Source organism: Bufo gargarizans, chromosome 9, assembly GCF_014858855.1.
Source record: "Bufo gargarizans isolate SCDJY-AF-19 chromosome 9, ASM1485885v1, whole genome shotgun sequence".
Taxonomy (NCBI): domain Eukaryota; kingdom Metazoa; phylum Chordata; class Amphibia; order Anura; family Bufonidae; genus Bufo; species Bufo gargarizans.
This window is the reverse complement of record NC_058088.1, coordinates 76,560,392-76,575,403: the sequence shown is the minus strand read 5'-3', so window position 1 is coordinate 76,575,403 and position 15,012 is coordinate 76,560,392. Positions and strand designations below refer to the sequence as shown.

The following is a 15,012-nucleotide window of genomic DNA, read 5'->3' as shown; positions in this document are numbered from 1 at the left end:
GGGGGGGGGGGGGGTCATTACACCTAAAGGCTCCACTCTCTCTGCAACTTCTGCACCCTCTCCACTGTGATTGACAGGTTCAGGTGTGATCACGTTTTCACTGGCCATCAAAGTGCAGAGGGCGCAGCAGTTGCAGAGAGAGCAGAGGCTCTAGGAGTAATGACAACGCCCCCGTTGCTCCAAGTCTTGTTTGCATATCCAAAAACATCATTTTTCTCAGCAGTGCGGGCACATATGAACATGGGACCAACACAGATGTCTTCAGCTGCCAAGCACGTAAGATGTCCTAACTTAAGAGGCATAGGCGTCTTAACTTTGTGCATCTTATGGAAGTCTGTGCGCTAGAAACTCAAATCTACACTATCTCTTAGCCTAGCATTGATTTGAGCTATAGTTTGACAGTTTTTTGCATAATTTAAAGTAAATTTGTTAGACCACTGGAGGTCATGCCCTCCTACTAAGCCTGCCCACTTTTTCAAAAGGAACGTAAAAATTAAGTTGCTAATTTTCGAGCAAAAAGTGATGTACACAATTTCATGGATCCACCTCATGTATAGTATGCGTCCTCTAGTGCTGGCTGCAGGTCTTCAGCGCATTGTAAATGTATGTTCTGCCGCTATAAAGATGATTTAATTGGACAGTACAGAATTTTCTCCTAAGTTCCCCTTCATCTCTGGACGGGAAAAAGGGAAAGAAATATCATTACATAAAACAACATCATTTCACTGTATGTAGCCGGCACAATGACGGGGAAAGGTGATCACGCCGTCCCCCGTCATTGAACTCCTCATCACTGATTGCGGCATCTGACATTAAAATTAAGGCCTTTCAGGGTAAAAAAACAAAAAACCTACTCACCTTATCCATTTGCTCGCGGAGAGGCAGCCATCTTGATTGAAGAAACTGCAAGAAATCTCGAGCAGTGATGTGATGACATCACACTGGCTGGGCATGATGTCATGTCGCCACGCAAGACTTTGTGCGGTTTCTTCAATCAAGACGGCTGCGACAACCTCTCCACGAGCAAATGGATAATGTGAGTATGTGTGTTTTTTATTTTTTACCGCCATTTAAGGAAAAATAGATTCATTACCACGAAGTGCGAGGAAATTCGGATCGAAGTCAATTAGTTTGACTTTGATTTGCTCAACACTAATTCTAAAGGCCCAGCTCTGTACACAATGTAGCGCCCGTGCCAAGTTACTGCAGCATTTATCCTTTCCCGAAATTAATTGATGTACCAGATCCATTGCATGACGAATGGCGTCTGATGGACCCCACTGATTATAATGGGGTCCATCAGTGTCCCATCTTGGGGCATGGCTGCTCTGTTTTGCTTTTTAGTTTTAAAGGAATCTGTGGTTGGAGGCTTCTGAATACAGATAGTCGCTGACACCCCCATTCAGTACAGCGCACATCTGCTTGTTCAGTGTCTCCACACACAACGTCACTGTCAATGCAAAATATAAGGCCACTTTCACACTTGCGTTTGGTGCGGATCCGTCATGGATCTGCACAGACAGATCCGCTCAGATAATACAACCGTCTGCATCCGTTCAGAACGGATCAGTTTGTATTATCTTTAACATAGCCAAGACGGATCCGTCTTGAACACCACTGAAAGTCAATGAAGGACGGATCCGTTTTCTATTGTGCCAGATTGTATCAGTGAAAAAGTATCCGTCCCCATTGACTTACATTGTGTGTCAGAACAGATCCGTTTGGCTCAGTTTCGTCAAGTGGACACTAAAACGCTGCAAGCGGAATGGAGACGGAACGGGGGCAAACAGATGCATTCTGAGCGGATCCTTTTCCATTCAGAATGCTTTAGGGCAAAACTGATCCATTTTGGACCGCTTGTGAGAGCCCTGAACGGATCTCGCAAACGGAAAGCCAAAACGCCAGTGTGAAAGTAGCCTAAACTGCAAGTACCGGTAAGTAAACTACAATGATCACTATCCAGTGCAATTAGCAATATCCCTCTTATCTTGGCCAAGGACTGGGACAGTTGTCGGGGATGAGCGGTCCTACAAAGGCTTGTTCTCCAAAATTGCCCAATGTAAAATGTTTTGTGGCAGATAAAATCATTGTTTGCTGTCAGCACCTTGCCCTGAGTTAAAAAGAGATTTGCTGCTGGCAAACAATGAATCTGTATGGGGCGATCGATCACAGTAATGATCACTCTTTCCCATTACAGAGGAGATCATTGGTAAATGCAGCCCTTACCTCCGCTCATGATCAGGCAATAACTGGGAGCGTTCTGTTCCTTCACTATAAGGGTCCATGCACACGAATGGATTTTCTTTTCGTGTCTGTTCTGTTTTTTTTTTGTTTTTTTGCGGACCATATGCGGAACCATTCATTTCAATGGGTCATCAAAACAAATGTTAGTTACTCCGTGTGTATTCCATTTCCGTATGTCCGTATTTCCGTTTTGCAAAAAAATGTTCTATTATTGTCCGTATTACGGACACGGATAGGACTGTTCTATTAGGGGCCGGCTGTTCAGTTCCGCAAAATACAGAATACACACAGACGTCATTCATATTTTTTGCGGATCCGTTTTTTGCAAACCGCAAATACATACGGCTGTGTGCATGAGGCCTAATTGCTTGTGAATCAGTCCATGTAAACAACGGTTGACCCCCAGTAAAGACCATCCTGGTGTCATTTACTTACCCGTCCACTCTCTTGCGGCAAGTCCAGCCTCTTTTAGTGCGGTGCCTCCAATGTCACTCTATTACCATGGCAACCAGCCCAGCAGACAATCAGCAGATGATCAGGTTCTGTGCTGGCATTGTGTGCTTCTTGTTGGCGGGGTATTTAACCAGGCAACTGCTGGCCACAGTTGCCTGTGATTGGTCTTACTGCCTCACAAGCTTTGTTGTATGCTCTATGGATCCTTGATCTCTGATGTCACCTCCTGTTTTGACCCAGCTTGGGATTTGACCCTTCATGTTGTCCCTCCTTTGGTTCTGTTACTGACTGACTGTCAGGTTTTGACCTGTTTTGGCTGACTACCCCTTTAAACCGTTTATGTTCTGTGACTTTGTTAAGCTAGGGACCATCACCCAGTTGTGGTCTGCTGTTTGGGGTGGATCATCCAAGTAGGTAGGGACAGTGGTGAGGGTGGAGCTCAGGGCTGCACTGCACCTGGAGTAGCCCATGTAATAACAATTCTGGAGCATCTGTTCGTAAGACTCTATGTTGTGCCATAACTTTATTATTTCTGCTAGACACACATGGGGGTGTGTCCCTGCACAGTCTGACACTGGCATCACTGATTGGATAATGCCAGACTGTGCAGAGACCTACCCCCAACTGGTTACGCCCATAAGGACCTTGTTTGCAAATTTCTAGTAATTAATTCATACAGTAACTTCTAGTAGGAATAATAAAGGAAAGGCACATCACAGTCATAGGAGTAGATGGTCTTGAATTGTCTTTACATGGATAATACAGGGAGTGCAGAATTATTAGGCAAATGAGTATTTTGACCACATCATCCTCTTTATGCATGTTGTCTTACTCCAAGCTGTATAGGCTCGAAAGCCTACTACCAATTAAGCATATTAGGTGATGTGCATCTCTGTAATGAGAAGGGGTGTGGTCTAATGACATCAACACCCTATATCAGGTGTGCATAATTATTAGGCAACTTCCGTTCCTTTGGCAAAATGGGTCAAAAGAAGGACTTGACAGGCTCAGAAAAGTCAAAAATAGTGAGATATCTTGCAGAGGGATGCAGCACTCTAAAAATTGCAAAGCTTCTGAAGCGTGATCATCGAACAATCAAGCGTTTCATTCAAAATAGTCAACAGGGTCGCAAGAAGCGTGTGGAAAAACCAAGGCGCAAAATAACTGCCCATGAACTGAGAAAAGTCAAGCGTGCAGCTGCCAAGATGCCACTTGCCACCAGTTTGGCCATATTTCAGAGCTGCAACATCACTGGAGTGCCCAAAAGCACAAGGTGTGCAATACTCAGAGACATGGCCAAGGTAAGAAAGGCTGAAAGACGACCACCACTGAACAAGACACACAAGCTGAAACGTCAAGACTGGGCCAAGAAATATCTCAAGACTGATTTTTTCTAAGGTTTTATGGACTGATGAAATGAGTGAGTCTTGATGGGCCAGGTGGATGGGCCCGTGGCTGGATTGGTAAAGGGCAGAGAGCTCCAGTCCGACTCAGACGCCAGCAAGGTGGAGGTTGAGTACTGGTTTGGGCTGGTATCATCAAAGATGAGCTTGTGGGGCCTTTTCGGGTTGAGGATGGAGTCAAGCTCAACTCCCAGTCCTACTGCCAGTTTCTGGAAGACACCTTCTTCAAGCAGTGGTACAGGAAGAAGTCTGCATCCTTCAAGAAAAACATGATTTTCATGCAGGACAATGCTCCATCACACGCGTCCAAGTACTCCACAGCGTGGCTGGCAAGAAAGGGTATGAAAGAAGAAAATCTAATGACGTGGCCTCCTTGTTCACCTGATCTGAACCCCATTGAGAACCTGTGGTCCATCATCAAATGTGAGATTTACAAGGAGGGAAAACAGTACACCTCTCTGAACAGTGTCTGGGAGGCTGTGGTTGCTGCTGCACGCAATGTTGATGGTGAACAGATCAAAACACTGACAGAATCCATGGATGGCAGGCTTTTGAATGTCCTTGCAAAGAAAGGTGGCTATATTGGTCACTGATTTGTTTTTGTTTTGTTTTTTAATGTCAGAAATGTATATTTGTGAATGTTGAGATGTTATATTGGTTTCACTGGTAAAAATAAATAATTGAAATGGGTATATATTTGTTTTTTGTTAAGTTGCCTAATAATTATGAACAGTAATAGTCACCTGCACACACAAATATCCCCCTAAAATAGCTAAAACTAAAAACAAACTAAAAACTACTTCCAAAAATATTCAGCTTTGATATTAATGAGTTTTTTGGGTTCATTGAGAACATGGTTGTTGTTCAATAATAAAATTAATCCTCAAAAATACAACTTGCCTAATAATTCTGCACTCCCTGTACAAGAAGTTACTAAAACAGACATTTAAGAAGAGGTTAGGGTACTTTCACACTAGCGTTATTCTTTTCCGATATTCAGTTCCGTCCTAGGGGCTCAATACCGGAAAAAAAATGATCAGTTTAATCCTAATGCATTCTGAATGGAGAGCAATCCATTCAGGATGCATCAGTTCAGCCCCTCTTACGTTTTTTTTGACAGAGAAAATACTGCAACACTTGCTGGAATGACGGATTCGACATTCATTTGCATTGAAATGTATTGCGCAGACCTTTAAAAATTTGAGATCTGTTTTTCCGGATGACACCGGAGAGAGGGATCCGGTATTTCAATGCATTTGTCAGACGGAGCCGCATCCGGATCTGTCTACAAATAATATTTATTTGCATATGGATTTCCGGATCAGTCAGGCAGTTCCGGCGACAGAACTTCCTGCTGGATCCTCGAAACGCAAGTGTGAAAGTATAATAGCCATGTATAGGGAATGTTTCCAGAACTGCAGTTCACATCATTGTCCAGCATCAGGCAGTTGGTGGTTGTAGTTGTAGAACAGCCGGTTTGTGTGAAGTCCAGGAAAGCAGCAGAGGAGAAAATAGATGTTAACCTTCCTGTTTAGCGCTGCAGCAAGCAGGAATAAGACGCAGCATTAATCTCTATTTCTGTCACAGTCCATTACAGTAAAGTGTAGAACGTGGCACCCCTCCGAAAACCTCATCTGAGCGCGCTGCCGGGGAAGACCAGATGTGCAGCTGGCGAACTGACAGCAATGCACTTTTACTTTTCTTAGTAGCCGTTTCTTGGTTTGTTAAAGATGTCACAAGTTTTTTTTCTTTTGTAAGATGTCATAACTAGAGATGAGCGAATTTCATATTTTGAAATTCGTTCAATCTTCGTTTACTGGTAAAAGGTGAATTGCGTTATGGATTCAGTTACCACGGACCAGAACGCTATTCTATGGCGGAATGCATAACGGAATGTCTCTAGAGGCCTTATGTCATAATAGAAGTCTATGGTCTGCATAACGGATCCGTTTTGCAGCCCATGGACTTCTATTATGATGGAATGAATAACGGAATGTCTCTAAAGGCATTCCGTTATGCATTCCGTCCTAGAATTGCGTTATGGTCCGTGGCAACAGAATCCATAATGCAATTTGCCTTTTACCAACGAATTGCAAACAAATTTCATAACCGGAATTTCGCTCATCTCTAGTCAATACATGTGAGAAAAGATCTGACTTTTAGTGAAAGAACTTTTATCTGATATTGTAGCGATTAGTGATTAGCAAATTATTCAAAAGTACGATTCGACTGCTTCACCAAAATTTACAAATAAATTAACTTTGTGACTAATTACTTTAAGTAATGGGTGCAATGACGTGGAGCGGTGATTGTGCTGCTCCTCGTCATTTTACCTCTCAGATGCCGCATTCATACATGATCGCGGCATCTGATAAAAATAAATAAAAAATCATACTTGCCGGATCCATTTGCTCGCAACGGGCCAGCCACCGCCATCTTGCTTGAAGATCTGGTGCGAAATCTTGTGTGCGACGTGATGACGTGATAACATTTTTCTATCGCGTTATACACTGCTTGTTTCCATGGTTACCATGGACCACCCTGCAGTCCATCAGCAGTGGTCGTGTGCACTTCCGCAGTCCTGGTCCGTTCCTTTTCCTATAGTGTGCATGCACGGCCACCACTGCTTTATTGCTGGGTGGTCATAACCATGGAAACGAGAAGTGTATAATGTGATGGAGAAATGATTCCAGCCAGCAAAGGAGGCAATATGGACAATCGCAATACATTAGTAAGTGCCTTGTAAAACGCCACTTGCTGAAGTGAGACAACCCCTTTAAGAAAAAGGATTCCATAAATGTGTGTTGGCTGAGACTGCACAATGAGGTTTTCATCCCGCTGGGTGTTTCGTCACTTGGAATTCAGTATGTGGGTGTCTGTGGTGGTAGTGCACATAACAGGGCTGAATAGCTGCGATAATCCTACTGAGGATACAAGAGGTTTTAAGGTGCACTCACACACGGTGGAATTTTCCACATATTACATATTTACATGTTACATATTTTTTTGTGTGTGAATTACGGTGCTGATTTTGGTGCGTTTTTTTTTTTTTTCCCCGCAGCATATTCCACTGAAGAATTGGTTTCACATTGATCCGCTACCCAACAATATCTACACTGGGGAATACAACACAAGGCCTGACAATTTTCAGCTCCTTAGGATAACATAGTCTTGATATTGCAGATTTTCTGGCAGAAAATTCTGCCACGGGTGTAGGTACTGCTAGGGCGCCATCACACATGTGTGGATACAAAGTTGGAATTTTTGGTTGCAGGTTTTTCCGCAACTTAATAGGATGGGTATTTTCTTTGTGAATAAATTGCGGATTTCTGTTTGAATTACATCGCCATTGAAATGACATTCAGCTACAGGAAGTCTGTAACAAAACATTATTTGCGTCCGGACGGATCCGTTATGCAGGCTATAGACTTCTATTATAACGTTAACTGTTATACATTCCGTTATGGAATTGCGTTATGGTCCGTGGTAACTGAATGCATAACCCGCACACGAACTTCAAAATATGAAGTTCGCTCATCCCTAGTTAGGACATCATCGGATCAGTCTGGTTTCCTGCTGTTATATATGTGTACAGTGATTTAGGCATGTCTAGCCTGTCCAATACTTTTAAAAAAATCTATCCCCCATTATGTAATGTGCAGGTCAGCTGCTTTCCACCCTGTGCTGCATCAGAAGGTTTTACTTTATATTTTCACTAATTTTCGCTACGTGATCTCCTTCCATACAATCAGTAAGCAGCTCTGCTTCCTTTTGCAAGCAGAAACTGACAGCATTGCTTGAGGCACAAATAGGCTGACCGTAAATAATAACTTACCTCTGTCTGCACCGATATCCTGGCTATATACTTCATTTTCCTGACCATTTCCCCCTTCTCCCTCATAAACAACCAGGCTCAGATCAGCTGAGAGAGAGCCCACGTTCCTTAAAGGGAATGTGTCATCAGCAAATGACCTGCTGTTTAAATCACTTTTTTATGTTTAACGTATGTTTAAATAATTTTTGATGATGCTATTTTTTATTTTCTATGTCACTCTTTATATTTAAAGGGAACCTGTCACCGGGATTTTGGGTATAGAGCTGAGGACATGGGTTGATAGATGGCCGCTAGCACATCCGCAATACCCCGTCCCCATAACTGTGTGCTTTTATTGTGTAAAAAGAACAATTTGATACAAATGCAAATTAGGCCTTATGCACACGACCGTTGTGTGCATCCGTGGCCGTTGTGCCGTTTTCATTTTTTTTTCGCGGACCTATTGACTTTCAATGGGTCTGTGGAAAAATCGGAAAATGCACCGTTTTGCTGCCGAGACCGTGATCCGTGTATCCTGTCCGTCAAAAAAATATGACCTGTCCTATTTTTTTGACGGACAACGGTTCACGGACCTATTCAAGTCAATGGGTCCGTGGCCATAGGTTACTTTCATACAGACGGATCCGAAGATCCGTCTGCATAAAAGCTTTTTCAGAGCTGAGTTAACACATTGGTGGCCAGTGCGGCCCCCCCCCTTCCCTCCCCTGTAGTTAACTAGTTAACTCTTTGTTGTCCAGTGCGGCCGGCCCCCCCCTCCCTCCCCTGTAGTTAACTCATTGGTGGCCAGTGGGCCCCCCCTCCCTCCCCTGTAGTTAACTCGTTGGTGGCCAGTGGGCTCTCCCCCCCCCTCCCTCCCCCTCCTAATTAAAATCTTCCCCCCTATCATTGTTGGCAGCGGAGAGTACCGATCGGAGTCCCAGTTTAATCGCTGGGGCTCCGATCGGTAACCATGGCAACCAGGACGCTACTGCAGTCCCGGTTGCCATGGTTACTTAGCAATTTCTAGAAGCATTATACTTACCTGCGAGCTGCGATGTCTGTGTCCGGCCCGGGAGCTCCTCCTACTGGTAAGTGACAGATCATTAAGCAATGCGCCGCACAGACCTGTCACTTACCCTAAGGGCTCTTTTACACTTGCGTTCTTTTCTTCCGGCATAGAGTTCCGTCGTCGGGGCTCTATGCCGGAAGAATCCTGATCAGTTTTATCCTAATGCATTCTGAATGGAGTGAAATCCGTTCAGGATGCATCAGGATGTCTTCAGTTCCGGAACGGAACGTTTTTTGGCCGCAGAAAATACCGCAGCATGCTGCGCTTTTTGCTCCGGCCAAAAATCCTGAACACTTGCCGCAAGGCCGGATCCGGAATGAATGCCCATTGAAAGGCATTGATCCGGATCCGGCCTTAAGCTAAACGTCATTTCGGCGCATTGCCGGATCCGACGTTTAGCTTTTTCTGAATGGTTGCCATGGCTGCCGGGACGCTAAAGTCCAGGCAGCCATGGTAAAGTGTAGTGGGGAGCGGGGGAGCAGCATACTTACCGTCCGTGCGGCTCCCGGGGCGCTCCAGAGTGACGTCAGGGCGCCCCAGGCACATGAATGACGTGATCGCATGGCACGTCATCCATGCGCATGGGACGCTCTGACATCATTTTGGAGCGCCCCGGGAGCCGCGCGGACTGTAAGTATACCTCTCCCCCGCTCCCCACTACTACTATGGCAACCAGGACTTTAATAGCGTCCTGGCTGCCATAGTAACACTGAAGGCATTTTGAAGATGGATCCGTCTTCAAATGCTTTCAGTACACTTGCGTTTTTCCACATCCGGCGTGTAATTCCGGCAAGTGGAGTACACGCCGGATCCGGACAACGCAAGTGTGAAAGAGGCCTTAGTATAACGCTTCTACAAATTGCTAAGTAACCATGGCAACCGGGACTGCAGTAGCGTCCTGGTTGCCATGGTTACCGATCGGAGCCCCAGCGATTAAACTGGGACTCCGATCGGTACTCTCAGCTGCCACCAATGATAGGGGGGAGATTTCAATTAGGAGGGGGAGGGAGGGGGGAGGGCCCACTGGCCACCAACGAGTTAACTACAGGGGAGGGAGGGGGGGGGGGCTGGCCGCACTGGACAACAAAGAGTTAACTACAGGGGAGGGAGGGGGGCCCACTGGCCACCAATGAGTTAACTACAGGGGAGGGAGGGGGGGCCCACTGCCCACCAATGAGTTAACTACAGGGGAGGGAGGGGGGGCCCACTGCCCACCAATGAGTTAACTACAGGGGAGGGAGGGGGGGCCCACTGGCCACCAATGAGTTAACTACAGGGGAGGGAGGGGGGCCGGCCGCACTGGACAACAAAGAGTTAACTACAGGGGGGGAGGGGGGGCCGGCCGCACTGGCCACCAATGAGTTAAAAGGGGGGGGGGCTGCCCCCTGCTGCCTGGCAGCACCTGCCAGGCAGCAGGGGGCAGTCATGTACACAGTTCTTTTAGTATATTCTAACCTGAAGCGTCCCCATCACCATGGGAACGCCTCTGTGTTAGAATATACTGTTAGATTTGAGTTTCATGATCTAACTCATATCCGACAGTATATATATGGTGATGGGGACGCTTCAAGTTAAAATATACCATCGGATTGGAGAAAACTCTGATCCGATGGTATAAAAGGGACTCCTGACTTTACATTGAAAGTCAATGGGGACGGATCCGTTTGCAATTGCACCATATTGTGTCAACGTCAAACGGATCCGTCCCCATTGACTTGCATTGTAATTCAGGACGGATCCATTTGGCTCCGCACGGCCAGGCGGACACAAACGACTTTTTTTTCATGTCCGTGGATCCTCCAAAAATCAAGGAAGACCCACGGACGAAAAAACTGTCACGGATCACGGACCAACGGAACCCCGTTTTGCGGACAGTGAAAAAATACTGTCGTGTGCATGAGGCCTTAACCTGAGATGAGTCCTGTACGTGAGATGAGTCAGGGACAGGACTCATCTCAGGTTAATTTTCATATGTATCAAATCATTATTTTTACACAGTAAATGCACACAGAGCTATGGGGACTGGGTGTTGTGGATGTGCTAGCGGCCATCTAGCAACCCATGTCCTCAGCTCTATACACAAAATCCCAGTGACAGGTTCCCTTTAAACTAAAACAAAAAATCCTGCAGTTTTCACACTGGCCACTATGTGCAATAATTGGCGCCACTTCTTGGTTTATACAGATCACTTTACTGCAGTTAACTCATTCTAATCCGGCCTGTTATGATATCACCTCTGTGTATAGATAAGACAGGATCCACCATTCACAATAGGTGATGTCAAAGCTTATCTATTCTTCCCTTGTACAATGACCTCTGCGCAGGTCACAGAGCATGCCCAGAAAACTCCCCCATAGAAGTCAATGAGGTGCCCTCCTGACCATTGTGTTTGTCTATGGCCCATGTGGCTGCCATAAAGGAAATGGTTTAATGCTGCGTAAATGCTGTTAAAAACAGCTCAGGCAAGATGGCCGCCCCCATAATCATGTTCAGGAAATAGAATAAAAAAATCTACAATCAGAAAATAAAAACATTAAAAAAAGGAGATGTTAGGCTACTTTCACACTAGCGTTTCTATTTTCCAGTATTAAGATCCGTCATAGGGGCTCAATACCATAAGAAAAAACGCTTCCGTTTTGTCCCTATTCATTGTCAATGGGGACAAAATGTAACTAAACAGAACGGATTGCTCCAAAATGCATTCCGTTCCGTTTGTTGCGTTCTCATACCAGAGAGCAAACCCCATCAAGCTGCGGTTTTCTTTCCGTCATGGGATGCGGAGCAAGATGGATCCGGCATGACCTACAATGCAAGTCAATGGGGGCGGATCAGTTTCCTCTGATACAATAGAAAACGGATCCGTCCCACATTGACTATCGTCTTGGCCATGTTAAAGATAATAGAACTGGATCCGTTCATAACGGATGCAGACGGTTGTATTATCAGTAACGGAAGCGTTTTTGCTGAGCCCTGCTGGATCCAGCAAAAACGTGTGAAAGTCGCACTACTATCTGATTTTTACTGGCAGATAAAGGAAATGTGTCACCAAAAATTTTAAGGAGGGAGGATAAATAATTTGCAGACACCTCTGGTAACACTTCACTCTAGGGGAGGGAATAAAGGAGGAATTGGCACAAATGCTGTAAAAATAATGCGAGTAGACCACATGACAGCCGCTACCACAACGCACGTTTCGGTGATGGCTTTTTCTGGAGGCCCCCAGACAAAGGTGCCTCCATAACATGCTTTGGGGTAGAAGTTGTCCCAAGGTCTGCTCGCATTAATGGTCCATTCACACGTCCGTAACCGTTTTGCAGTCCGCAAATTGTGGGTCCGCAAAACACGGACACCAGCCATGTGCGTTCCGCATTTTGCAGACCGCACATGGGAGGCACAATAATAGAAATGCCTTTTCTTGTCCGTGTCTGTGGACAAGAATAGGACATGTTGTATTTTTTTGCGGGCCCGCGGAACGGAAAATAAATGGGTCTGCACCCGTTCCCCAAAATTGCAGAACGGATGCAGACCCATTTTGCGGACATGTGAATGGACCCTAAGGCCCCTTGCAGATGAAGGTGTCCGGATTAGGTCCGGATGCGTTGAGAATGCGTTCAGTGAAAAATGCGCGATTTCGCATGCAAAGTCATTCAGTTTTGCCTGCGATCGTGTTCAGTTTTTATCAGGAGGGTGCAATGCCATTTAATGCGTTTTGCACGTGCATGATAAATAACTGAATGTATACAAACAACATCTCTTAGCAACCATGCGTGAAAAGCGCATCGCATCCGCACTTGCTTGTGGATGCGATCTTCATGCAGCCCCATTCACTTCTATGGGGTCAGGGCTGCGTGAAAATCGCAGAATATAGAACATGCTGCGATTTTCACGCAACGCAGAAGTTATGTGTGAAAAACGCTCATGTACACAGCCCCATTGAAATGAATGGGTCCGGATTCCGTGTGGGCGCAATGCGTTTGCATCACTCATTGCATCCGCGCTGTATACTCGCTCGTGTGAAAGGGGCCTAAGGGTATGTGAGTTTCATAGCATTTGTGCCAAGTCTTCATTTCTGTGGTGTTGCAAAGTATCTTTATTCTTTGTTACTATAGCGTATTCTCCATATTGATACTTGTTTTCGAAGGAACCTTTATTAGGCTACTTTCACACTTGCGGCAGAGTGATCCTGCAATCTGCATGCAAACAGACAGCATTTGTAGACGGATGCGGATCCGTCTCACAAATGCATTGCGAGAACAGATCTGTCAGTCCGTTTGTCAAACGGATCCATTTCTATTTTTTTTTTCAAATTTTTACCGGTCTGCTACAACTTTGCCGACTTCTGTATACAATATATTTTTTATTATCATAGTTTTTCCAACACTATTTACTTTGGACTATATTATTTGTAGATTATATTCATATTGGTATATTGCTATAATTTTTATTCATATATATTTTCATAGCTTTTTCATTCTTTTTACCCATGTGACTTAGAACTTGTGTGTTAAGGCTACACAAACGTATTTTATTTTCGTGTCCGTTCCGTTTTTTTGCGGACTGTATGCGGAACTATTCACTTTAATGGGTCCGCAAAAAAAAACTGAAGTTACTCTGTGTGCATTCCGTTTCTGTATGTCCGTATTTCCGTTCCTGCAAAAAAAATAGAACATGTCCTATTTCATTTTCAATGATTTTATTTTTTCTATGGGATTAACAAAGGATTTGCATTTTTCTCTATATTTTGGACAGTAACAACTTAATTCTTTATTGGTTCTTGTTAGTCCACTATTATATAGTTCTCTTATACTTCTAGAGAGTTATTTGGGTATACTGTAGCGTTATTTTAAAGGGAATCTGTCAGTATTCTGACCATGCTAAACTGCTGACAGCACTAGGTAGGGGCCTGGGAGGCCAGGACAAACATACCTGTGTGGCGCTTTTATTATCAGGAGTAGTGTAAATATGAACTTCAATTACAATGGAGGCGGAGCTTTACTGTGAAGTGCTCTCTTCGTTGAGCTATTACATAGCCCCTCCCTTCTGCTCTGAGTGACAGCTGTAGTGGTCTCCTGATTGTAGTCTACCGCTTCATAGATAAGGCTACTTTCACATCAGAGTTTTTCCTTTCCTGTATTGAGATCCTTCACAAGGCTCTCAAAGCTTCAGTTTTGTCCCCAAAAACTGAACGGAGCGGAGTGCTCCAGAATGCATTCCATTCAGTTTGGTTGTGTTCCCATGCCGAGCAAAAAAACGTTTCAAGTAGCGTTTTTGAGTGCGTCATGGGATGCGGAGCAAGACGGATCTGGTATAAAACACAATGTAAGTCAATGTTGCCGGATCCGTTTTCTAGAACACAAATGAAAATGGATCCAGCACCCATTAACTTAAATTGGTCCATCATGGCTATTTTAGAGATAATACAACTGGATCCTTTCATAACGGATGCAGACGGTCATATTATCCTAAGGGATCAATAATGGATCCAGCAAAAATGCAGATGTGAAAGTTGCCTAAGAGAAGATCTGCCTCTATTGCACTTGCAGGAGCAGAACCTGACAGAATAAAATGTCATATTCACACCACTCCTTACTATGAAACACCTTTTACCTACTGCGGTGGCATTAAATGGGAGGTGCTTTTTGAGAAGTTATTGCAAGCACAGAGATTTTGTAGCACTTGCAGTATAATTTTCTATAGTAATTTATATTTTGCTGACATGCATTTGTTTTTTGTATTTTAGCTTATGGACAGGGTGACTTCAGTCTGGAAGATGCTTTTGATGATATCCCAACTCAGAAGCGTAAGTGTTTCATTGGTAAATGACAAATGTAGGATTCACATTTGGGGTTGAAATATGCAAATATGTTACACATTTTAGCCATAATCCTCGCTTTTGTGCTGAGAAGGTAAAATATAAAGAAAGGGATAAATTTAGTACCCTGTACTAACTAGTACTACTAGATGGAAATCTATTAAAGCCATTGTCATCATTTTGCAAAGATATTGCAACAACACTAAATTAGTGGGTG

General features: G+C 44.4%; 1 protein-coding gene across 2 annotated transcripts in view; it reads left to right on the top strand.

The window, feature by feature from the left end:
• Positions 1–15,012, top strand: part of CD99L2 (CD99 molecule like 2) — a 105,220-nt gene that overhangs the window by 23,593 nt on the left and 66,615 nt on the right. For both annotated transcript variants that reach the window (XM_044306557.1, XM_044306556.1), the window contains exon 2: positions 14,724–14,783. In XM_044306557.1, the coding sequence (XP_044162492.1) occupies positions 14,724–14,783 (60 nt within the window). The remainder of the gene's footprint in view (positions 1–14,723; positions 14,784–15,012) is intronic.